The sequence below is a fragment of the Passer domesticus genome, chromosome 22, assembly GCF_036417665.1.
Source record: "Passer domesticus isolate bPasDom1 chromosome 22, bPasDom1.hap1, whole genome shotgun sequence".
NCBI lineage: Eukaryota > Metazoa > Chordata > Aves > Passeriformes > Passeridae > Passer > Passer domesticus.
The window spans coordinates 6,452,915-6,476,214 of NC_087495.1; the positions used below are offsets into that span (position 1 = coordinate 6,452,915).

The 23,300-nt window shown below is 46.7% G+C and overlaps 2 protein-coding genes across 3 annotated transcripts in view; one reads left to right on the forward strand and one right to left on the reverse strand.

Moving 5' to 3' along the window:
* Positions 1 to 15,358, forward strand: part of DVL1 (dishevelled segment polarity protein 1) — a 35,256-nt gene extending 19,898 nt beyond the window's left edge. The window contains exons 3-8 of the mRNA XM_064397507.1: positions 518 to 602; positions 3,846 to 3,977; positions 5,643 to 5,810; positions 7,078 to 7,284; positions 10,306 to 13,679; positions 13,799 to 15,358. Of these exons, the coding sequence (XP_064253577.1) occupies positions 518 to 602; positions 3,846 to 3,977; positions 5,643 to 5,810; positions 7,078 to 7,284; positions 10,306 to 10,682 (969 nt within the window). The 3' untranslated portion in view covers positions 10,683 to 13,679; positions 13,799 to 15,358. The remainder of the gene's footprint in view (positions 1 to 517; positions 603 to 3,845; positions 3,978 to 5,642; positions 5,811 to 7,077; positions 7,285 to 10,305; positions 13,680 to 13,798) is intronic.
* TAS1R3 (taste 1 receptor member 3) lies at positions 10,977 to 23,058 on the reverse strand. Of its 2 annotated transcripts, XR_010350017.1 has the most exons (7): positions 22,877 to 23,058; positions 20,860 to 21,160; positions 19,011 to 19,790; positions 18,368 to 18,574; positions 18,163 to 18,283; positions 14,173 to 17,757; positions 10,977 to 13,696 (listed from the first exon to the last, which is right to left on the reverse strand). XR_010350017.1 is itself a non-coding variant. In XM_064396825.1 (6 exons), exons 1-6 carry the CDS (start codon positions 23,056 to 23,058, stop codon positions 16,835 to 16,837), a joined length of 2,514 nt encoding a protein of 837 aa, XP_064252895.1. In that variant the 3' UTR covers positions 10,977 to 16,834. The 2 variants fall into 2 exon arrangements, 1 of the variants encoding a protein (XP_064252895.1); XM_064396825.1 differs by having other exon boundaries at positions 10,977 to 17,757.
* Between the last annotated feature and the right edge of the window lie 242 nt (positions 23,059 to 23,300).

Here is a 23,300-nt window from a genome sequence, read left to right on the forward strand (position 1 = left end):
ATTAAGACCAGTATAACCAAGAGAAAACCACCCCTTGGATCACTCAAAATCTTGGTATTTACTGCATATCTAAGCCCATTTTGCTGTACCTTCGTGGTGGTGCCAACTACAGGACCTCATTCATATGAAACCCTCAGAAAACCAGAGAAACAGCAAGAAAACGCTATAAAACCCCTCAGCCCTTTCAAAGTCTTGGTGTTTGCTGCAAGTTTTGACCCTGTTTTCTGGGCCTTTGTGGCGGTGCTGACTATGGCACCTCACTCACATGAACCCCTCAGAAAACCAGAGAAACAGCAAGAAAACATGATAAAACCCCTCAGATCTCTCAAAACCTTGGTGTTTGCTGCAAGTTCTGACCCTGTTTTCTGGGCCTTTGTGGTGGTGCTGACTATGGCACCTCACTCACATGAACCCCTCAGAAAACCAGAGAAACAGCAAGAAAACACAACAAAACCCCTCAGATCTCTCAGAACCTCGGTGTTTCCTACATTTCTGACCCCGTCTCCTGTGCCTTTTGCTCGCAGCTGAGCCGGTGCGGCCGATCGACCCCGCGGCGTGGATCTCTCATACCACGGCCATGACGGGAGCGTACCCCCGTTACGGTATGAGCCCCTCCATGAGCATCACCACATCTACCAGCTCCTCACTAACAAGCTCAATTCCCGAGTCGGAAAGTAAGTCACCCCCTGGCCAGCCCAGGGCAGGGGGCTGCTCGGGGCCACCAGGCCCGGCCTCGGGCACGGTGACAGCGGCGGCGCCAGCCAGGCCTTGAGTGGTTTCTCACGCTTGGGGAAGGCAGGAGAACTTTTGGCAAAGGTTGGAGGTTGATGTGGAGGTGTTCGGTCAGGGTTTTGGCTCAGGGAGAAGTGGTTGCTGGTGGATTTTAATGATAGGTTCAGGTTTTTCCACTCAGGGGCGTTTGGTTGGTTTTTAATAAATTTCAACAGTAATGTTCGTGTTTCATTTGGGAAATCCTTCCCTGATAGTCACACGGCCTTCTTTTGTACTTTTACATCCTTTTGGTTATTTTTTAAATTCCTAGAATTTTTTGAGCAAGCTAAACCAAAATGTAACATCCCACGTGAAACGATGTCTAGATTTCAACCTTTTTCCTGGTTTGGCAGACTGAAAGAGCCATACCCATGAAACCAAGAGGTTGGATTTTAAAGATAGGTTGATGTTCTCAGGTGGATGGGAGAGCTCCCTTCTTGAATTTGATTGGATTTTAATAAATTTCAACAATAATGTTAGTGTTTAATTTGGGAAATCCTTCCCTGATATTCCCATGACCTTCTTTTATACTTTTTTGTGCTTTTTTATATTCCTAGGATTTATTGAGCAAGCTGAAACATCCCACATGAAATGATGGTTAGATTTCAACCTTTTTCCTGGTTTGGCAGACTGAAAGAGCCATATCCATGAAACCAAGAGGTTGCCATGATTCAGAGAGGTTTCTTTAATTCAAAAGCCTCTCAGAGCACTCAAATCACAGAATCTTTTTAGGAAGGGACCCAGAAGGAACATTGAGTCCAGATCTAAGTGAATGGCCCAGACAGGGATCAAATGTAACACCATGCTCCAACTCCTTATCTTGGAAAATCTGTTAAAGAGTATTAACTCTTCCTTTTATTTAACTGAGAATGACACTTGGAGGATTTTAAAGACCTGTGTGGTATTGCTTATAAAGCACCTCAGGTTTTATAATACAGATTCCACCTCACCTTGAAGGGAAAGGCCAGGTTTTCTTTTTTATGCAGGTGTTTTTAGACATCAGGCAGCACCACTGAGGGGAAATCATCTGCAGCAGGAAGCAAACAAACCCTTTCCTGCTGCTGCTTTGTCCTGAGATGTGTTTTGAGCCTCACAGGTACTGCTGGAGCCAGTGTCTCTGCTGGTTGCTGTACTCAGCATTCCTCTTGGACAATTCATGATGAATTCATGATATGCTGGGCTTGGCAAGTGGGCAACAGGCACCCTCTCAGCCAGACTTGGAAAATAAATGTATTTGGGAGCAGAACCACATTTCTGGAGGCAGCTTCTCATTTCTGTGCCAGTGATTTAAAAGATTTCCTTTCTGGAATGCGAGGGAATAAAGGCTACCCCTGATTTTTGTTGTGATCTCTTCCTTCAGCTCAGCCCTGTGACCTGCCCTGGCCTGGGTTAGGTGAATTTTTAAAGCTGACTGAATTCAGACCCAAATGGGAGCATTGCAGATGCATCTCAGAATTTGCCATATTTGTACAGCAGCCAGAACTTAGAAAATATCAATTTTCTGTTCATATTCAGCTCTCAGGTCTCCAAAAAAATACAATTTATTGCTCCCCAATATTAATTTGTTGGTGTATTTTTTTCCCCCAGACGTTGCTTTTTGCCACTAACCAAACTAACTTAAAGCAAAAGCAAAGTTTTAGTGTTTATTTGAGGTTTGTAAGTGTTGAAGCTGCATGCAGAGCTGGTCTGGGATGTTTTCATGCAGTGCATGTATGGAAAGAAACATTTCCAGTTTTCATTGTTTCACGCTTGCTGTACCTTTTTTTATCCAAAATTTTGGGTGGCTGGAAAAGGACAAAAGTGCTTTTGAAAGGTGGGTGATGTGGGGAACTGGGAGGGGAGGAGAGGAGGGATTGGGAATTCCTGCTGGAGAAGGGTCTGGGCTACAAACAGAGATAAAAATGAATTTTCTAGGGCTGGAAGATGGGAAAGGAAGGAGGATTTGACAAATTCAACCTCAGGCCTGTTCTGGTTTTATTGTAAAAATGGATCAGGAAAGTGTGAAACCTCTGGGGATCCAGTTCTGCCCGTAGTGGTGTGAACTGGGAAGGGCTCTGGAGGCATTTGGGGTTTTTTTTTAAAGTGTTCCACAAAAAAAAATTGAGGGCAAAGCAATCCTGGGAGGAGTGGGTTGTGAGGGGACCCTGGGAAGGGTTTTTATAAGAAAACCCCTGATTTCCTCTGATGTGGGAAGATTTCTTTTATAATTTAATTTTCCCCACGAATATCCAGATCTTTAAATAAAAACTGGACCTGGGTTGAGCCATGGAGAGGGGGGGACTCCTGAGAGTGAACCCCAAAAGAACAAACCCCAAAAACCAGAAACTTCCCCCAGGGTTCTCCATGGGGCTGTTCCTGGGAAACTGAAATGGAAAATGATGGATACAAAACCTTTGGGTTTCCTTTCCTGCCAGTCTGGATACAGAGAGGATCCTGCAGTGCTCTGGGAAACCCAGACAGGGGGACTCAGCATTTCTGTCCCTAAACTGGTGGCCTTGAGCCCAAAATCTGAAAAAATCCTGCAAATGCTGTAATTCACTCTGTGGATGAGGCTGCATTTGGGAACTTTTGTGTGTTTATTTTATTTTATTTTATTTTATTTTATTTTATTTTATTTTATTTTATATTTTATTTTATTTTATTTTATTTTATTTTATTTTATTTTATTTTATTTTATTTTATCTTATTCTATTCTATTTTATTTATTTTATTTTATTTTATTTTATTTTATCTTATTTTATTTTATTTTATTCTATTTTATTCTATTTTATTCTATTTTACTTTATTTTATTTTATTTTATTTTATTTTATTTTATTTTATTTTATTTTATTTTATCTTATTCTATTTTATTCTATTTTACTTTATTGTATTTTATTATTTTTTATTTATTTTATTTATTTTACTTTAATTTTCTATTTTATTTTATATTACATTTTTAAAATTTTATTTATTTCATTTCATTTTTTTGCACCTCTTGGTAAAACTGTATTTTTCTTTCATCCAAACTGGGAGCTGAGAAGTTCCTGCAGCCTGAGCTCATTTCACAGCAGCCTGTGGCCTCTCTTCCCTTTAGAATTAGAAGAGTCTCCCCTAACTGTGAAGAGTGACATGGCTACTATTGTCAAGGTCATGCAGCTGCCCGACTCAGGCCTTGAAATTCGGGACAGGATGTGGTTAAAAATCACCATCTCCAACGCAGTGATCGGTAAGGAGACCCCAGGAGTGCTGAGAGGGAAAAACCAGAGATTTAATGGAAACAGGGTCAAAAAACTGCATTTAATGAGCTTTTGTCATGTCTGTGGCCTCTTATATTCCAGTTATGGGCAGGAAATAACTCCTGTGGCCATGTAGTGTTCAGCTGGCACAGCTTGGCACAGATAATCTCATTTTAGGTGTTCAGCTGGCACAGCTTGGCACAGATAATCTCATTTTAGGCGTTTAGCTGGCACAGCTTGGCACAGATAATTCCATTTTAGGTGTTCACCTGGCACAATTTGGCACAGATAATTCCATTTTAGGTGTTCAGCTGGCACAGCTTGGCACAGATAATTCCATTTTAGGTGTTCAGCTGGCACAGTTTGGCTCAGATAATCTCATTTTAGGCGTTTAGCTGGCACAGCTTGGCACAGATAATTCCATTTTAGGTGTTCAGCTGGCACAATTTGGCACAGATAATTCCATTTTAGGTGTTCAGCTGGCACAGCTTGGCACAGATAATTCCATTTTAGATGTTCAGCTGGCACAGCTTGGCACAGATAATTCCATTTTAGGTGTTCAGCTGGCACAGTTTGGCACAGATAATTCCATTTTAGATGTTCAGCTGGCACAGTTTGGCTCAGATAATCCCATTTTAGATGTTCAGCTGACACAGTTTGGCTCAGGTAACCCCATTTTAGATGTTGACCTGGCACAGTTTGGCTCTGATAATTTTATTTTAGGTTCAGTTGGCACAGCTTGGCTGAGATAAACCCATTATAGATGTTCAACTGGCACAGTTTGGATCAGATTATGCAATTTTAGATGTTCAGCTGCCACAGTTTGGCTGAGATAATTCCATTTTAGATTCAGCTGGCACAGTTTGGCTGAGATCATCCAATTTTAGATGTTCAGCTGGCACAAACTGGCTGAGATAACCCCATTTTAGATTCAGCTGGCACAGCTTGGTACAGATAACCCCATTGTAGATGTTGACCTGGCACAGTTTGGCTCAGATAACCCCATTGTAGATGTTCAGATGGCAAGGGTTGGTTTATATAATCCCATTTTAGATTCAGCTGGCACAGTTTGATTCAGATAATCCCATTTTAGGTGTTCAGCTGGCACAAGCTGGCTCAGATAATTCCATTTTAGGTTCAGCTGGCACAGTTTGGCTCAGATTATCCAATTTTAGATGTTCAACTGGCACAGTTTGGATCGGATTATCCAATTTTTGGTTCAGTTGGCACAATTTGGCTGAGATAACCCCATTTTAGGTGTTCAGCTGGCACAGCTTGGCACAGATAATTCCATTTCAGGTGTTCAGCTGGCACAATTTGGCTGAGATACCCCCATTTTAGGTGTTCAGCTGGCACAGTTTGGTACAGATAACCCCATTTTAGATGTTGACCTGGCACAGTTTGGCTCAGCTAACCCCATTTTAGATGTTGACCTGGCACAGTTTGGTACAGATACCCCCATTTTAGATGTTCAGCTGGCACAGTTTGGCTCAGCTAACCCCATTTCAGGTGTTAGCTGGCACAATGTAGCTCAGCTAACCCCATTTTAGATGTTGACCTGGCACAGTTTGGTACAGATAACCCCGTTTCAGGTGTTCAGCTGGCACAGTGTAGCTCAGCTAACCGCGTGTCTCCTCCTGCTGCCCCCCTTTCAGGAGCAGACGTGGTGGACTGGCTTTACACACACGTGGAAGGCTTCAAGGACCGCCGGGAGGCCAGGAAATACGCCAGCAGCATGCTGAAACACGGCTACCTCAGGCACACTGTGAACAAGATCACCTTCTCAGAGCAGTGCTACTACGTCTTCGGAGACCTCTGTGGCAGTGAGTCCCCAGTGGGGAGGACAGAGCTGTCCCCGGGCCACCTCTGTGCTCGCTGTCCCCTGTGTGTCCTCGTGGTGAAGAGTTCCACGAGGAGGGATTTCCGTGAGGGTGGCAGAGCTCTGGAGCTGCCCTGGGGAGGTGGAGTCTCTCTGGAGATACTCCAAACCCAGCTGGACACATTTTCCAGGGCTGGACAGGGGCATCTCCAGGGGTCCCTTCCACCCCTGCCTCTCCTGGGGTTTCACAAGGGGTGTCCCAGAATGGGGGAGCCCTTCATCACCCTCAGGTTGTGTGACAAGTGCCTGGTGCTCCCTGGAGCCAGGAGAGCTCCTGGAGGAGGGTGAGCCCACCAAGGAGAGCACTGAGGGCAGCAGGATTTGTTTCTGCTGCTGCCACACTGATGCCATAGGTTTTAGTTTTTCTCTTTTTCACATTCTGTACTGATGCCTCAGGTTTTGGCTTTTCTGTTTTTCACATTCTGAGCTGCTTTATTGAGTGGGTCTGGGTTCATATTATGGGATGGTGAGCTGTGTGCACAGAGCAGGGAGACAAAACAATTCCTGCTCCAGCTGGGCACCAAGGACAAATGACCCAAATCTCAGCCCAGGAGCACAAACCCCGTGGGTTGGAGAGAGAAAAGAACAAGAAGGATGAGACTTCATCATAAAGCTTATGAGTTATGAATGAATTATGAATAATTGGACAATTAATTCCAAGATGAAAATGGAGCAGAACTTGTAACAGTGAGAGACCCCATGAGTGGTTGTGCATTTTGGGACCATTTTGGTTCAGCTCGGGTTCCTTTTGGGACCATTTTTGTTCATCTTGGGTTGATTTTGGGACCATTTTGGTTCATCTTGGGCTCATTTTGGGACCATTTTGGGTGCAGCCCTGGCTGGGCTCTTGTGCTGCCCAGGGTGGATCCATGGAGGAGATCCTTTTCATAAATCCCTGCTTTATTCTTTAACTTTGTCTAGTCTGTTCTAGGGCAGCCTTCACGTTCCCTGCTGTCAGTCCCCCTCAGTCTCCAGCCTGGAAAAGGGGGACGTCCCCACCCTGTCCTCACCCTTCCCTCCCCTCTCACTGCTGGCTGACACGGCTGATCCCAGGGCATTGCCAACCTTCAAACCCCTCCATAAATAAATTCACATTTTACCTGCTGGCTGACAGGGCTGATCCCAGGGCATTGCCAACCTTCAAACCCCTCCATAAATAAATTCACATTTTACCTGCTGGCTGAGCAGTTTTCCCCTTTTTCCTTCCCCAGACCTGGCTGCACTGAACCTCAACAACGGTTCCAGCGGCGCCTCGGACCAGGACACGCTGGCTCCTCTGCCTCACCCCGCTGCCCCCTGGCCCCTGGGCCAGGGATATCCCTACCAGTACCCTCTGCCCCCTCCGTGCTTCCCTCCAGCCTACCAAGAGCCAGGCTTCAGCTACGGCAGTGGCAGTGCAGGCAGCCAGCAGAGTGAAGGTAAGATGGGTGAAAGGGTTGGAATTTCATGGTTCTCATTGCCCCCCACCATCTGCTTGGGTTCCTTGGTGCTGCCCCTGCTTGTCTCGTGGTTTTTTGTGGTTGCTGCCTGCATGGATGGTGTGCAGTGATTCCGAGGTGTTTGTGGCTCTGGAGGAGGGGGTTTGGCTTTCAGCCCCCCGTGGGAACTGCCAGGCTTAGCCCAGCCAGGGATTGCCAGCAGTGGGGTTGGGTGCTGGGAATGAGGGGATTTCTGGGCTGCTGGGACAGGGCTTGGAGCCAAGGTGCTCTTGGCTTTCAGGTCAAAAGGAAAATCACATTTTTTAATAAGTGGGAGGTGGCCAGCCAGTGTTTCCAGGGCTGAAACACTGCTCCCAGGGAGGAGAGTCTCTGCTGGCATGTGTGACAGGACAGGAAGAGAATCCTGCATGGATTCAAGACCTGCCCTCCTCCTTCTCTTCCCTAGATTCATTTTTAACCTTAATAAATAAAATCTTTTTTTTTTTTTTATTTTTTCGCTGTACAGACACTATTTTTTAAATTTCTTTTTTTTAAAAAATCACTCCCAGAGTGAGTTTTGCTTTTGGAAGAGCTGCCAGTAAAGAAGGGGTGAGGATTCCTTGTGGTTTTCAGTGAGCATCCAGTAAATTGGATGTCACTTATCCCTATTCCCCACAGCCAGTCAGATTTCACAAAATGGCACAAAAGGGTTTCATAACACAGGATTTTAGCCCAGCTGCATGTCACCTTATCCCAAAATAAGAAATATCTGAGGAATCTCACAGAGGTTTTAGAACTGGAATCTGATTTTCCTGGACAGAAGATGGGGGTGGTTTTTTGGCAGCTGCTTCTGTGAGCAGTAGGAATTCTCTCCCTGCTGCTGGGATAGGAAGGGAAAGGTGGCACTCCTAAAAGTGCCAGGGTGTTCAGCTCTGAAAGGTTTCCACTCTTTCCCTGGTGGAAAACAACTTCTGTGCTGTTTCTTGCTTTGTAACTGTTATTCCCTTGTTTTGTCCTGAGCAAGCGTTAGACTGAAGGATTCCTAGAGGAATGGCTGACTCTAGGGGATTGGTAAGCCTCAAATTCCTCCATGATGAATTCACAGCATGATCATTTTTAGATTCTCGTGACCCAGATGTTTAGCTGTACTTTGGTTTTGGTTTGTTGGTTTTTTTTTTAATTTGAAATTTTATTTTTATTTTGAATTGTCTTGGACAATGTCTCAGTGGTGTGGCATTGGCATATCAACCTGTGGGACTGTGCTGCAGCAGCTCAGAGGGGAGGGAATCAGGTGGGAAAACCCCATCCCAGGCTCTCCAGAAAATAAATAGTCCAAATTTATTATGGTGTCACCCTCTGGGCTGGATTTCTCTGCCAGTGCCCATTAATTGTGGCCAGAGGCTCAGGCAGGGGTTGGGAGTGCTGGAGCACAAGGCTGCACTGCTCACTCTCAAAGTTGTGTTAAATTTGGGGTTTTGTGCCCCCTCTCATTCATCTGCACTATTAAATCATAACAATCAGCAAATACCACTGCAGAGACTCAGGCTGGGAACATTCCCTTAAAACCCAGTGGTTTTGTGGTGTGTTCTCCATCTCTCTGGCACTCTGCAGAAAATGCAGCCTTTCCCCCAAAATCCAGTGTGGTTTCCCATCTCTGCAATCAGCTGGAGCAGCAGAAAGTGATGGGAATCTGGAGCTCCAGAAGGAGCAGCCCAAAATAATTCTGTTTTCCCATTTAGACTCAAAAGCTGGTCCCCTGTTCTGCTGGCTGGGGATCCTTTTTGGGAAGTCCATCTTGCATGAATTTAATGGGATATTCTTTGGGTTGATTAGTTGGATTTTAAAAAAAATAATTAGCTTGGAACTGTCTCCTAATCTGTCTGTCATGGGAACAGAGCAAGACCTTCAGTTTCCTTAAAAAATCAGATTTTGAAGTTTAGTTTTAGTAACAACTCAGCTGATGCTCAGTGGCAATCCTTTGGTGTTCCAGGGTGATTTAGGGGCCTCTCTTGGGAACAAAATCCTGGTGTTGCTGATTTGTGATAGAGCAGCTCAGGAACTCTTTCCTGGGGAATTCTCCAACAGCACAAGGCTTTAGTGAGGAATTTTAAAAGGATCTCCCCACTGAAGCCTCAAAACCTGAGGGATTGAAGGGTGACAGAGAAGGCAAAGGGGTTTATTTGGGAAAAGGTAATTTTAAAAGGATTTCTCCCTACGGAAATCAACAAAACCTCAGGGATTTACAGGTGACAGAGAAGGCAAAGGGGTTTCTTTTGGAAAAGGTAATTTTAAAAGGATTTCTCCTACTGAAGCCAACAAAACTTCAGGGATTTACAGGTGACAGAGAAGGAAAAGGGGTTTCTTTTGGAAAAGGTAATTTTAAAAGGATTTCTCCTACTGAAGCCAACAAAACTTCAGGGATTTACAGGTGACAGAGAAGGAAAAGGGGTTTCTTTTGGAAAAGGTAATTTTAAAAGGACTTCCTCACTGAAGCCAACAAAACTTCAGGGATTTACAGGTGACAGAGAAGGCCAAGGGGTTTCTTTTAGAAAAAGTAATTTTTAAAGGAATTTTAGAAGGACCTCCCCACTGAAGCCAATAAAACCTGAGTGATTTAGGGGTGACAGAGAAGGCCAAGGTGTTTCTTTTAGAAAAAGTAATTTTTAAAGGAATTTTAGAAGGACCTCCCCAGTGAAGCCAATAAAACCTGAGTGATTCAAGGGTGACAGAGAAGGCCAAGGGGTTTCTTTCGGAAGAAGTCCAAAATAAAGCAGAGACAATTAGAATTAAACCTCATTTGCTTGAGTCAAACCCCAAATTCCTGCTTTTCCCTCCCTCTCCTGCTGGGCTGCATTTGATCCAGGAGCTGCAACCCAGCTGCTGCTGTCACCGTGCGAGCTCGGAGCCGTGTCCGTGTGTCCCCGTGCATGGCACCGCGCCATCTCCGAGCCACCAATGCCACACGGCACACACAGCAGGCCCAAACTCATCTTCCTCCTCCTCCTCTCTTTGGGCTGGCAGGGAGCAAAAGCAGCGGCTCCAACCGGAGCACCAGCGAGAGCAGCAGGAGAGCGGCGGGCAGGGAGAAGGAGCGCAAGTCCGGGGGCAGCGGCAGCGAGTCGGAGCGGCGCGAGCGGCCGCGCAGCCAGCTCAGCCAGCGCTCGGCCAGCGACAGGAGCCAGCAGAGCCAGCAGAGCCAGCACTCCCACGGGCCCCCGGGGCTGCCCCCCTTGTACAGCCTGCCCAAGCTGGGCTCCAAGGCGCTGGGCAGCAGCGGGCCGCCCGGGGCGCCGCCGGTGCGCGAGCTGGGCGCCGTGCCGCCCGAGCTCACCGCCAGCCGCCAGTCCTTCCAGAAGGCCATGGGCAACCCTTGCGAGTTCTTCGTGGACATCATGTGAGAGGAAGTGCCTTCAAAAGACTCTGCACAGGGTGGGGGTTTTGTTGTTGGTTTGTTTTTTTTGGGGGGGTGGGATGCTCAGTTGGAAGAGGCTTGGCTGTCTTGCATGTCACACCTTCCTGTTTGCGAGCGTGGCGCAGAAAACTAAAAAAAAATCGACAAAACTGGACAAAAAAAAAAGAAAAAAATACAACCCCACCCCCCTACACACCTGCAAAATGAACAACAGAATCTGCTGGGATTGTTAAATATCAGCAAATCGACGGCATCTTTTCCTTAGGTTTGTTTTTCTCCCCTCCCCGTCTCGTTTTGGATTGTGAATGGCTGGTGTATATTCACATCTTAATGAGCTTTGGTCATTGTGGCACCTCTTCAGTGGAATTAGTGTCTCTCTCTGGGCTGAGTGGAGGACTGGTATTTCACATGACTTCTAAATTCCTGACAATGCATAGGAGCACTTTGATTTTATTTTTTTTTCCCTGCTTTTTCTCTTGCGAGGACAAAAGGACTGCTGGCTGGTATCTGGGATACTGCCTTGGAATGCTGGTTCTTGGATGCATCCCTGGCTCTGAGCAGACATGGCACCCACAGGTGCTTGGAAAGGAGCAGGATCCAACCAATTCCTGGAGGAAAACAAAGTTGTGGCTACTTCCTGCTGACTAGGCAGTATAAATCAATCTTTCTTGGGTTGTTTAAGGGTTTTTTTAAAAGATATTCTATCAAGGGAGTGCTGGAGTCTTGCTACTGTATGTGTTCATTGTGCAGAACTTGTCAAGTTATTTCCTTCAGTTATTTCCTTATTTCCCAAGAGTGATTTTGCAGCTGCCCTCGGTTCCTGGGCACTGCAGTCACATCCCTGCTGCCAGGCGTGCCTGTTCCCTCTGCACGTGCACTCGCTTGCAGGTTGGAAGAGTTATTCCCACAAAAAAAGGAAAATTGCTGCAGGTCTGTCAGCTTTGCCCTTTTGAAGGGGCTGGGGTCCCATTCCAGCAGAGAAATCCTGGCTCCCACTGGGATTGGCTCTTCTTTGTGATCCCTCCTTCCTTTCTGAGCACAATCTTTCTCTTTTTTGTTAAAACAGAGACCTGGAGGTGTCTGATCCCCCAGAGCACAGTGAGGTGTGAGGGTGTCTGAGAACAGACCAGAAAAGGTACAAAAAGAAATCCTTACCCCACCCTGCAGCTCCCCAAAACTAAATCCTCACCCCTGACACCAAGTGAGAGCCACCCTGGAGCTCCCCAAAAATAAATCCTTACCCTGACTCTGAGTTAAACTCACTCTGGAGCTCCCCAAAACTAAACCCTTCCCCTTGACAGCAAGTTATACCAACCCTGGAGCTCCTCAAAAATAAATCCTTACCATGGCACTGAGTGAGACCCACCCTGGAGCTCCCCAAAACTAAATCCTTCCCCTTGACAGCAAGTGAGACCAACCCTGGAGCTCCTAAAAAAGAAATCCTTACCCTGAAACCGAGTGAGAGCCACCCTGGAGCTCCCCAGAAATAAATCCTTACCCTGACTCTGAGTTAAACTCACTCTGGAGCTCCCCAGAAATAAATCATACCCCTTGACAGCAAGTTATACCAACCCTGGAGCTCCTCAAAATGAAATCCTTACCCCTGACACCGAGTTAGACCCACCCTGGATTCCCCAAAAAGAAATCCTTTACCCCTGAGTCCTCCTCCTGCTGAGGAGCTCTGCTGTTGAATATCCCCAGGATTTAATTCCTGGCTGGTTTCTGCTCTGAGGCTGTAGAAAGTAAAACTCAGGCAGCTTCAGGGCTGTTTAAGAAGATTTTTAAAGCATGGTGAGCACAGCCATGCTCTCCTGTGGTCATTTGATGAGACAGGAGCTGCAGCCACTCTGGATTTCCTCTGTTAAATTCTCTTTTGTGGGATCTCTGTGCTGGCAGGTTTTAGGGCAGGTGCTTTAAAATCAGTTTTTACTGTAAATAAGCATTTTCTCCACTGGTAAGAAGCTGCTTTTTGATGTGTTCTGTGCTTTTTGGGTAAATATCCAAGGTGGATGTGAAGAGAGAACATCTTTGTCTCTTACACACACAGTTCATCCTGAAAGCTGACCCCTCAAAATGTCTTTTTAATTCTGATTTTTCACTTCTTTCCTTTTTCCCTCCTCCCTTTGTCAGAGACTCCAGATGTTTGTGGGAAAGGGAGACTCAATTTCTCCTTCCCCGGGGAGCCAGGAATTTGGGGAACTCTCACTTAGCCCATTTCTGGGCTTCTAAATGAATTTCCTTTACAAAAACCTCCCCCCAAAAAGCTGCCCAAGGCTTCTGGAAGCAGAGCTTCCATCACCACCCGGGGATGGCTCCTCCAAAAGAGGCCCTGCCTAAAGCTTGGCAGGACTTTTCTTTCCCTCTCCTCCCAGATGCAAACCTGGCTTGGTAAAATTGTGAAATACTGCCATTAAATCAGGGTAAAAGAGTGCTGGAAATCTGAGGCACTGCTGAGCAGTCTGTGGCTTCACTGACAATCACTAGTGGTTCTACTTTTAAATTAATTGAGTTTTTTTTTTTTCTGGCATTTTATAAATTATGATTTCTCTGGCTCTGTTTGTTTTAAGGCAGAACTCAGAGGGCTGGAAGGAAAAAAAAAATCTTTTAATATTTCCAGAAAAAGGGATGAAAGCTGGGGCTGAGCTTTTCACCCATTTCATTTCCAAGAGCTGCAGTTCACACACCTGCTGGGGCTTTGGTTGTGTCTCGTGGTTTTGCTGTTGGCAGAAACTGTTCTGTGTCTTGCTGGTCTTTGCTGCTATGTTGAAAAATGACTTTTTTTTCCTAAATATGTGTGCTCGTGGGTCACCCTGGGACGGGGCTGGGAGTCCCCAGCAGACGTGGGAATGGTTTGCTGAGGAAATCAGGAGGAGCTTCCCCCACTGCAGGGAAAGGGTTCACAGGTGGATCCTCTTGAACAGTGCAATATTGAACAGGGACACAAAAATCTGCTTTTTATCCCCCATGCTGGGCTGGAGGTTGGGTCTGAATCTCTGCCAGCTCTTTCCTCAAAGGAACAAAAATGAGATTTCCCAAATATTGAACAGTGACACAAAAATCTGAATTATTTTTCCCCCATGCAGAGGGTGGGCTGAAGGTCAGGTCTGAATCTTTGCCAGCTCTGTTTCCTCAAAGGAACAAAAATGAGATTTCTCAAACCCAAATATTGAACAGTGACACAAAAATCTGCATTTTTCCCCGTGCTGGGCTGAAGGTCAGGTCTGAATCTTTGTCAGATCTGTTTCCTCAAAGGAACAAAAATGAGATTTCCCAAATATTGAACAGTGACACAAAAATCTGAATTATTTTTCTCCCTGTGCAGAGGCTGGCCTGAAGGTCAGGTCTGAATCTTTGCCAGCTCTGTTTCCTCAGGGGAACAAAAATGAGATTTCCCAAATCCCAAATATTGAACAGTGACACAAAAATCTGCATTTTTCCCCGTGCTGGGCTGAAGGTTGGGTCTGAATCTCTGCCACCTCTGTTTCCTCAAAGGAACAAAAATGAGATTTCTCAAACCCAAATATTGAACAGTGACACAAAAATCTGCATTTTTCCCCGTGCTGGGCTGAAGGTCGGGTCTGAATCTCTGCCACCTCTGTTTCCTCAAGGGAACAAAAACGAGATTTCCCAAATCCACCCTTGGCTTCCATCCTTTGCAGCCCTGTCCTGCTGGGCACAGCATTCATTCCCTGTGCCAGCCGTGCCAGGGGAGCTGCCCACAGTGGGGATTGTGCCAGGGGAAGGAGGATGTGGAGGCTGGAGTGCTGCAGAGGCAGCATTTCTTACCCACCAGGGCCTGGAATTGAATTTTGCTGTGCAGGGCTTGGGAACACCTCAGAACAGGAGCCTGAAGAATTGGACTAAAGCAATTCTTCTTCAAAAGTTGCTTTTTGAAATCAATAATTTTCATTCTGCAGCTGAGCTCATGCTCACCCATCCCTGCAGCAGGGATGTCTGGGGGCTCCTGGAGAAGGACGAGGAAACATTTTGGGGTGACTTCTCCCCAGGATCTGCACCTGGGGTGTCTCCACCCAGTATTTCAACCCTGAAAAATAAATTTTTTTGGCAAATATAGTCTTAAAAGCATGCTGGTGTCTTTTACCTCCTGCTAATGAACCTGCTTTTCCAAGGAATCAGTGCCCTGGACACTTTATCCAAAGTTTTATTGGATGGCAAGCGATGATGCACAGATGTTGACTTTTGGTAGGATTTTTGTTCTCTCTGATTTTTGTTCTTTTCCCCTCCTGAGACTTGACAGCTCATGGGTTGATGTAATTCTTTTGGTTTTATTTTTATTTTTAATTTTTATTTTTTGTTTTTGTTCTGCATTTAACTGGATTGTAAGAAGATTGACTTAAAATTATTAATTCTAATCAGTGATTAGAAATACGTGTAAAGAATTTAATGTACAGTAGAGGAACAAAGTGACATGATTTTAAATAATGAAAACCCCAGACTATCACCTGTCCTAGAACTGGTTCTACTCCAAGAGTGACCTCTCGTTAGCATGGACTGCACTGTTCCTGTTAAATGTCTATTGCATAATGGAATTCTTTTTTGTAGATATTGTATGAAAACCCAAGTGTCTGTATAGTTAATATATAGCTGCTTATGTGTAAATGCTATTTTAAACACTAAAAAGCTTTTAATTTTATGTGATAACCACAGTGTGTGTGTTCAGTTCTTTGCAGTATTTCATTGTGATTTATTTCATAAATATTGCCAATTTTGGGCTCTCCAGCAGAAACAAAGATCACTGGGATTTCCCAAATATTGAACAGTGACACAAAAACCTGCATTTTTCCCCCATGCTGGGCTGAAGGTCGGATCTGAATCTTTGCCAGATCTGCTTCCTCAGGGGAACAAAAATGAGATTTCCCAAATCACAGATATTGAACAGTGACACAAAAATCTGCATTTTTCCCCATGCTGGGCTGAAGGTCAGGTCTGAATCTTTGCCAGCTCTGTTTCCTCAGGGAAACAAAAATGAGATTTCCCAAATATTGAACAGTGACACAAAAATCTGCATTATTTTTTCCCAAAAAATAATTTATTTTACCCTGTGTAAACTCTGCTGAGCCTTGGGTTTGTCAGGACACCCTGCAGGCTCTGAGGGGCTCAGCTGCACTCCAGATTTAAAGGTTTTTCCAGCCTAAATTATTCTAATTTTGCAGCTTAAATAAAAAAGAACAAGCACAGCTTGGTGTGAGGCAGATTCCTGCTTCTCAGCTGGCACAGAGCACACAGCAAGGGGAGAGTGAAACAGCATTTAAATCCATGAATCCCTGCATTTGCCAGTGAGGAGAATATGAAATGGTCAGGTTTAGGTGAATATTAAATGGTCAGAATTTGAGTGAATATTAAATGGTCAGAAATTAAGTAAATATTGTCAGAATTTGAGTGAATATTAAATGATCATAATTTAGGTGAATATCAAATAATCAGAATTTAAGTGAATATTAAATGGTCAAAAATTAAGTGAATATTGTCAGAATTTAAGTGAATATTAAATGATCAGAATTTAGGTGAATATTAAGTGATCAGAAATTAAGTGAATATTAAGTGGTCAGAAATTAAGTGAATATTGTCAGAATTTAGGTGAATATTAAATAATCAGAATTGAAGTGAATATTAAATGGTCAAAATTTAAGTGAATATTGTCAGAATTGAAGTGAATATTAAATGATCAGAATTTAAGTGAAGGGCAGTGCCCCCTTGGTGCCACCCACACCGCTGCTGGCACCTACCAGAATGTTCCTTGTGCTTCTCTTTTATTGGATTTGACAACTCTTACAAGGCTGGGGAGAGGATTCCTGGATCTATCTCTGGAGCTGGTAATTAATAAGAAAAGGAAATTACCACAAGTGTTTGCAGGGAAGTGCTGTTGGTGACTCACATTGCCAGACTTGAGGGATTGGTGTAAAATTCCATTTCTGGAGGTTCTTTCAGTAACTGCACCTCATTTTGGCTCCATTTTGGGGCTGAGATGTTTCCAGACAGGATGGAGGCTGCTCTGGGCTTGCTGAGCCCTGTCCTTCCACAGCTCTGGCTCAGATGTGATTGTTCCTGGGCCCACAGAATGCTCACAAACAGGATTTTCTCCTTAAAATCCAACTTCTGTGAGGAGCAGGGCGTGCTTCATTGTGTGTCCTGTGGCTGCTCCTCAGAGAGGTTCTGGAAATAATCCGCCGTGTTCAGATCGGGCCTGAACACCAAGATGTAGCACTTGGGCACGAAGTAAGCGGCCAAGATGCCCAGGGTGGTGGCCAGGATGGTGCAAATCTGCGTGACAGCCCTGAGCACCGTCCTGAGCGTGGCGAACATCACCACGAAGAAGATCCAGACGATGAAATAGATGAGGGTGGCGAAGGTGATGCCCCTGGCCACGTTGTACCTCCTGGCCGGGCTCTGCACCATGAAGGTGCACAGGAAGCAGGCGAAGGCCAGGCAGCTGTTGTAGCCGTGCAGGAGGGCAAAGGCTGCCCAGGACTGGGTGCCACACACCAGCAGCACCTCGCTGGGCAGCGACTCGTAGTCAGCCACCAGGTAGTCGGGGCCCAGGCGGAGGTGGCACAAGCAGAGCAAGGCCTGGACGGTGACGGACGCGGCCACCGTTAGCCAGGCCCTGCCGTGGGTCACCCAGCGCAGCAGCCTGGGGGCACAGCGGGGGAATTCTGTCACCAGGGTGATCTCCAGGGCCTTGGGCAGCAAGGTGGAGAAGCAGCCGTTGAGGCACAGGGCGTAGGAGAGCTGCTGCAGGCAGCACAGGGCCGTGCTGGGCCTGCCCACGTACAGGCAGCAGCTGAGGCTCTGCAGCAGCAGCCAGAGCAGGCCGAGGAGGCTCCTGGCACCCCCTGCCAGCTGCACCAGCGGGCTCTGCAGGTGCCTCAGGAACAGCAGCGCTGCCACGCAGCTCAGGCCCGCCGTGAGGGCCGTCAGGGTCAGCAGGGCCACGGCCAGGGGCTCGTCCCAGAAGAGGAACCGCTCGCCGCGCGGGTGGCAGCGCGTGCTGCGCGCCGGGGCCCACTGGTGCCGCGGGCACGGCGAGCAGCTGGTGCTGTCTGCAAAGAGAGGCCTTGGGGCACTGGGGGCTGCACAGCGGTTTGGGTGGGGGTTTGTGTGTTGGAGGGTGAAAGTTTGCGGTGGGTGGCACTCTGCTTTTCCACCCTCATCCCTGAAGGATCCGTGTGTTTCTTGCCTGTTTCCCTTCCCCAGCAATGCCAGGATTTTTTCCTCTCCCTCTCTTCTACCCATGCCCCCAGAATTGCCTCATACCCCTCTCTCTTAGCTCTGCAGATAAAACAGAAATGTTTGTCCTCATTCCTTCCCTCTGGGCCCAACAGGGGCAGGCCCCCAGTGAGGAGCAGGACAGGGAGGGACCCCTGGCAGAGATCTCCCAGCTCATCACCACCCCAGCCAGGGGACAGAATAATCCAGTCAAAGCCTTTCAGCCGCCCAGACCTCACCTGTGCTGCTCCAGAAGGTGTTTTCTGCGCAGTCTGTGCAGTCATAGCAGCAGAGGTTGAATCCTTTTATTCTTCTCACTTGTCCTGGTTGGCAGCGCCTGAAGCACTCGGATGTGGGCTCCTGCCAAAGCAGGAGTGAACATCAGCCAGGCACCTCCAGGAGAACAAATCCCTGACAAATCAGGATTATCTGTGCTGTTTTTACCTTCTTGTCTGCCGTGTGGAAGGGGATCTGGGACTGGCGGATGTACAGGGACTGGTCGTAGTCCCCCACGGGCAGGTAGGTGAGGGTGCCATCGTCCCTCCAGGCCCACGAGATGAGTTTGTACCCCGTGTTGGTGCTGTGGGATTGATCAAACCTGAAGCTCTGGCCGTTCACCTCGAATGGCAGGGTGTTCATGAAGTGCAGCAGCTGGGGAGGAAATGAAACCAAAGTGGATTTTGGTCCAGCTGTTCTTGTTTGGAGGGTGACAATTCTGCAGGCTGACATCAGCTGTCCCTTAGGTGGGCCAAGATGGTGCCAACCTGGCTGTGAGGTGACAAAATCTGGCTGTTTGCCCTCAGATCACCTGTGGATGCAACAGCCTGGCCAGAGAGCAAGAAAACTTCATTTTCTCACAGTGGGCTTGTGAAACTTTTTAGGGATTTGTAGAAAAATGATGGTAACTTGTTAGTATAAACAACCTGCAGGTGCTGTTTTCCTGCTCTGATTTTCTGTTTGTGAGAAAGATATTTTTGTTAATTAGCCAACCAAGCAGAACGTGTCAAATCTGTCTACAAAAGAGAGAATTTTCCTATTAAACTCCAAAGGGACTCTCCTGCAAACCTGTGCCACGTCTGCCACTCACCTGCCAGGACCTGATGGGTGTTTTGGGACAGCCCTTGGAGGTGCAGCCCAGGGCCCTGTGCAGGGCGTGGGCGATGCTGTACACGGCCACGTGCACGGGCTGCACCGCTGTCACGCCCAGCATGGGCCAGATGTCGCCGAGGGTGACGTTGGCGCACTGCCGGCAGTGCGTGTCCAGCACCTCGGCGTTCATGCGGCGGCTCAGCTCCCTGGAGCGCCGGCAGAACTCCTGCTGGGTGACAGAGCTGAAGAGCTCCGCCACGTACTCCTGGAAGCCGGGCACCGTGCCCGTCCTCATGACAAAGCCCAGCACCGTCCCAACGCTCCGGATGCCGGGCGTGGAGGCGGCCACATCCGACAGCATCCAGGTCTCGGTGCCGATCCAGACCTTCTTGCCCAGCCCCATGCCGAGGCTGCGCTCCAGCAGGGCCTGGGCTGGCAGGCTGTGCGCAAACAGCACGACGACGTTGACTTTGGTGCTGTTAATTAACTTAATTGTGTTCTCCAGCTGCGTGCCGGCGCCGGGCTCGGCCAGCTCCGTGGGGATGAGCCCCTCGAAGGCGATGCAGATGTTGCTGGTGGCAGCCACGCTCAGGAAGAGGGTGAGGGCCCTGCGGCCGTACTCGTCGTCGCTGCCCACCGCCGCCACCCAGTTCCAGCCGAAGTGGTTGAGGAGCAGCACCACGGCCTCCACCAGGTTCTTGTCGCTGGGCACCGTGCGGTAGAAGGACGGGTAGAGCTCCGTGTTGCTCAGGGTCTCACTGCTGGCTCCGTAGCTCACCTGGGGCAGGAAGAATTCCAAAGAATTCCAAAGATTTATTAAACCTTTATCAAAAGTACAACAATGAATAGAGAAGATTTCTCCAAGGCTCTGCAAAGGATTCATGGATGCATCTCTGGAGCTGCTGAGTAAGAGATTTACTTAAGAAATTTCTGTAAGGGATTTATATTAATACTGGAGAAATTTCTATAAGAAATGTATATTAATATTTAATAAATTTCTGTAAGAAATTTATATTAATACCTAAGAAATTACTAGAAGAAATTTGATGAGAAAAGGAAATTGCCAGGAGTGTTTACAGGGTGAGACATTCACACAAAAGATCAGTTCTGGAGTTTGTGTCATTACCTAAAAGGGAGAATTCTGCTTCTCCAGAGAGCTTTCACCTGTGGGATGAGGAAGGAGCTGAAGAGCTTGGCCGTGAGCAGGCACAGCTCAGACTTGTGGGGGGAAAAAGGGAGAACAAAATTCTTACAAGGCTTGGGAAGGAATTTCTGGATGCATCTCCGGAGCTGTTTAGTAAGAAATTTCTATAAGAAGTTTATATTAATACCTGAGAAATTTCCATAAGACATTTGGATTAATACTTAAGAAATTTCTATAAGAAATTTGATACGGAAAGGAAATTACCACGAGTGTTTACAGGGGAGTGATCTCAGTGAGACACTGATATCAAACATCAATTCTGGAGCTTGTTTCACTCCCCAAAAGGCAGAATTCAGCCTCTGCAGAGGTTTTACCTGTGGGATGAGGAAGGAGCTGAAGAGCTTGGCCGTGAGCAGGCACAGCTCAGACTTGTGGGGGAAAAAAGGGAAAGGATTCCTGGATGCATGTCTAGAGCTGTTGAGTAACAAATTTACTTAAGAAATTTCTATAAGAAATGTATCTAAATAGTTAAGAATTTAGTATAAGAAACTGATATTAATACTTAAGAAATTTCTATAAGAAATTTAATAAGAAAAGGAAATTACCACGAGTGTTTACAGGGTGAGACACTGATATCAAACCCCAATTCTGGAGCTTGTTTCACTCCCCAGAAGGCAGAACTGGGGCTCTGCAGAGGTTTTACCTGTGGGATGAGGAAGGAGCTGAAGAGCTTGGCCGTGAGCAGGCACAGGTCCGACTTGTGGGGCCCGATGACGGCGCTGACGCGGGGCTGGTACTCGCTGTAGTCGCACAGCACCCCGATGGCCGCGGTGCCGTTGTGGCTGAGGAAGAGGAGGCTGGGCTGCAGGGCCACCAGCGGCTCCAGGCACGTGTCGTACATGTCGTAGCCCAGCGTCACCCCCGGCAGCAGCCGGCTGGAGTTGTTGATCTGCTCGACGGCAAATTTCATGGCCAGCGCCCAGATGAGGCCGTCCGTGAAGAGCCTGGCAGGGGACACGGGACAGGGCCGGGCAGCGGGCACGAGGCTCCGGCCCGCGGGAAGGGCTGCGCTGGGTTAGGTGCTTTATCCACATAACTGGTTTGTATGTGGATTTTTATAGAGTTATTTTATCCACATAACTGATTTGTATGTGGATTTTTATAGAGTTATTTTATCCACATAACTGATTTGTATGTGGATTTTTATAGAGTTATTTTATCCACATAACTGATTTGTATATGGATTTTTATAGAGTTATTTTATCCACATAACTGATTTGTATGTGGATTTTTATAGAGTTATTTTATCCACATAACTGATTTGTATATATTGCTTCAATTTAACTGATTCATTTACAATGTAAGTGATTCAATTTAAGTGTTTGATTCATTTACAGTTTAACTGCCTGATTCAATTTAACTGATTCATTTACAATTTAAGTGTTTGATTCAATTTAAGTGTTTGCTTCAATTTAACTGTTTGATTCATTTACAATTTAAACATTTGCTTCACTTTAAGCATTTGATTCATTTACTATTTAACTCTTTGCTTCAATTTAACTGATTCATTTCCAATGTGTTTGATTCCATTTAACTGATTCATTTACAATTTAAGTGTTTGCTTCACTTTAAGCATTTGATTCGTTAACAGTTTAACCGTTTGATTCATTTACTATTTAACTCTTTGATTCAATTTAACTGATCCATTTACAATGTAAGTGGTTCAATTTAACTGATTCATTTCCAACGTGTTTGATTCAATTTAACTGATCCATTTACAATGTAAGTGGTTCAATTTAAGTGTTTGATTCATTTCCAATGTGTTTGATTCAATTCAACTGATTAATTTACAACGTGTTTGATTCAATTTAACTGATTAATTTACAACGTGTTTGATTCAATTTAACTGATTCATTTCCAACGTGTTTGATTCCATTTAACTGATTCATTTACAGTTTAAGTGTTTGCTTCAAGCCCTGGGGAAGCCAATGCTTCTAAAACCCTTTATCAACGGGAGACTAAAGTCTGACAGCATCAAAAACCCACAAAACCATTTCCATTTTGGGACCAGTTGACATCCCAGTGCTCGAGTCTCCCTTTTCCCACCCCAGAACCCCTGGATTTCCCTTTTTCCCCCAAAGCAGCTCTGCCTCTCCCATGTCCCACCCCAGCAACCCTGGATTTTCCCTTTTCCCACCCCAGAACCCCCAGATTTTCCCTTTTCCCACCCAAGAACCCCCGGATTTTCCCTTTTTCCCCCAAAGCAGCTCCCAGTCTCCCTCTTCCCACCCCAGCACCCCAGATTTCCCTTTTCCCACCCCAGCACCCCAGATTTCCCCTTTTCCCACCCCAGCACCCCAGATTTCCCCTTTTCCCACCCCAGCACCCCAGATTTCCCTTTTCCCACCCCAGAAACCCAGATTTCCCCTTTTCCCACCCCAGCACCCCAGATTTCCCTTTTCCCACCCCAGCACCCCCAGATTTCCCCTTTTCCCACCCCAGAACCCCAGATTTCCCTTTTCCCACCCCAGCACCCCCAGATTTCCCCTTTTCCCACCCCAGAACCCCAGATTTCCCTTTTCCCACCCCAGCACCCCAGATTTCCCCTTTTCCCACCCCAGAAACCCAGATTTCCCCTTTTCCCACCCCAGAACCCCAGATTTCCCTTTTCCCACCCCAGCACCCCAGATTTCCCCTTTTCCCCCCAATCCAGCCCGTACCTGTGGCAGAGCAGCAGGGTGGGCTGGGAGCGAGCCGTCAGGTTCACCGTGTCCTTCCCAAAGGGGAACAAACCCCCCAGCACGAAATCCCCCGGCCTCCTGAACTGGGCTGAGAGGCACGAGGGGCTCAGGGAGGCAGCACAGCCCCAGCCCAGGCACAGCCACAGCCCCAGCAGCTGCATTTTGGGGGAAAAAAACCTGGGAAAAGGAAACTCAGTCCTTCCTGCAAGTCCCTTTAAATAGAGATGGGGTTGAATAATGGGGGAGAATTTGTTTAGGGAAATGGTAAAGTAAAAACCACTGTGCCCATCCTGATTTCCTTAACTGAGGAGCTTTTACTCAGAGTGATTTACAAATTCACTGGCACTGCTGTGGAAATTTGGGTTCCTCTGGCAGAGGTGACAAAACTCAGGTGCTGCACTCT

Coding starts and splice junctions, on each gene's coding strand:
- TAS1R3 (XM_064396825.1), bottom strand. CDS start 23,058: ATGCAGCTGCTGGGGCTGTGGCTGTGCCTGGGCTGGGGCTGTGCTGCC. Junction 21,161..22,876: donor ACCCTGCTGCTCTGCCACAG/GTACGGGCTGGA, acceptor GTCCCCTGCCAG/GCTCTTCACGGACGGCCTCA. Junction 18,575..19,010: donor CACCCATCAGGTCCTGGCAG/GTGAGTGGCAGA, acceptor TTTCCTCCCCAG/CTGCTGCACTTCATGAACAC.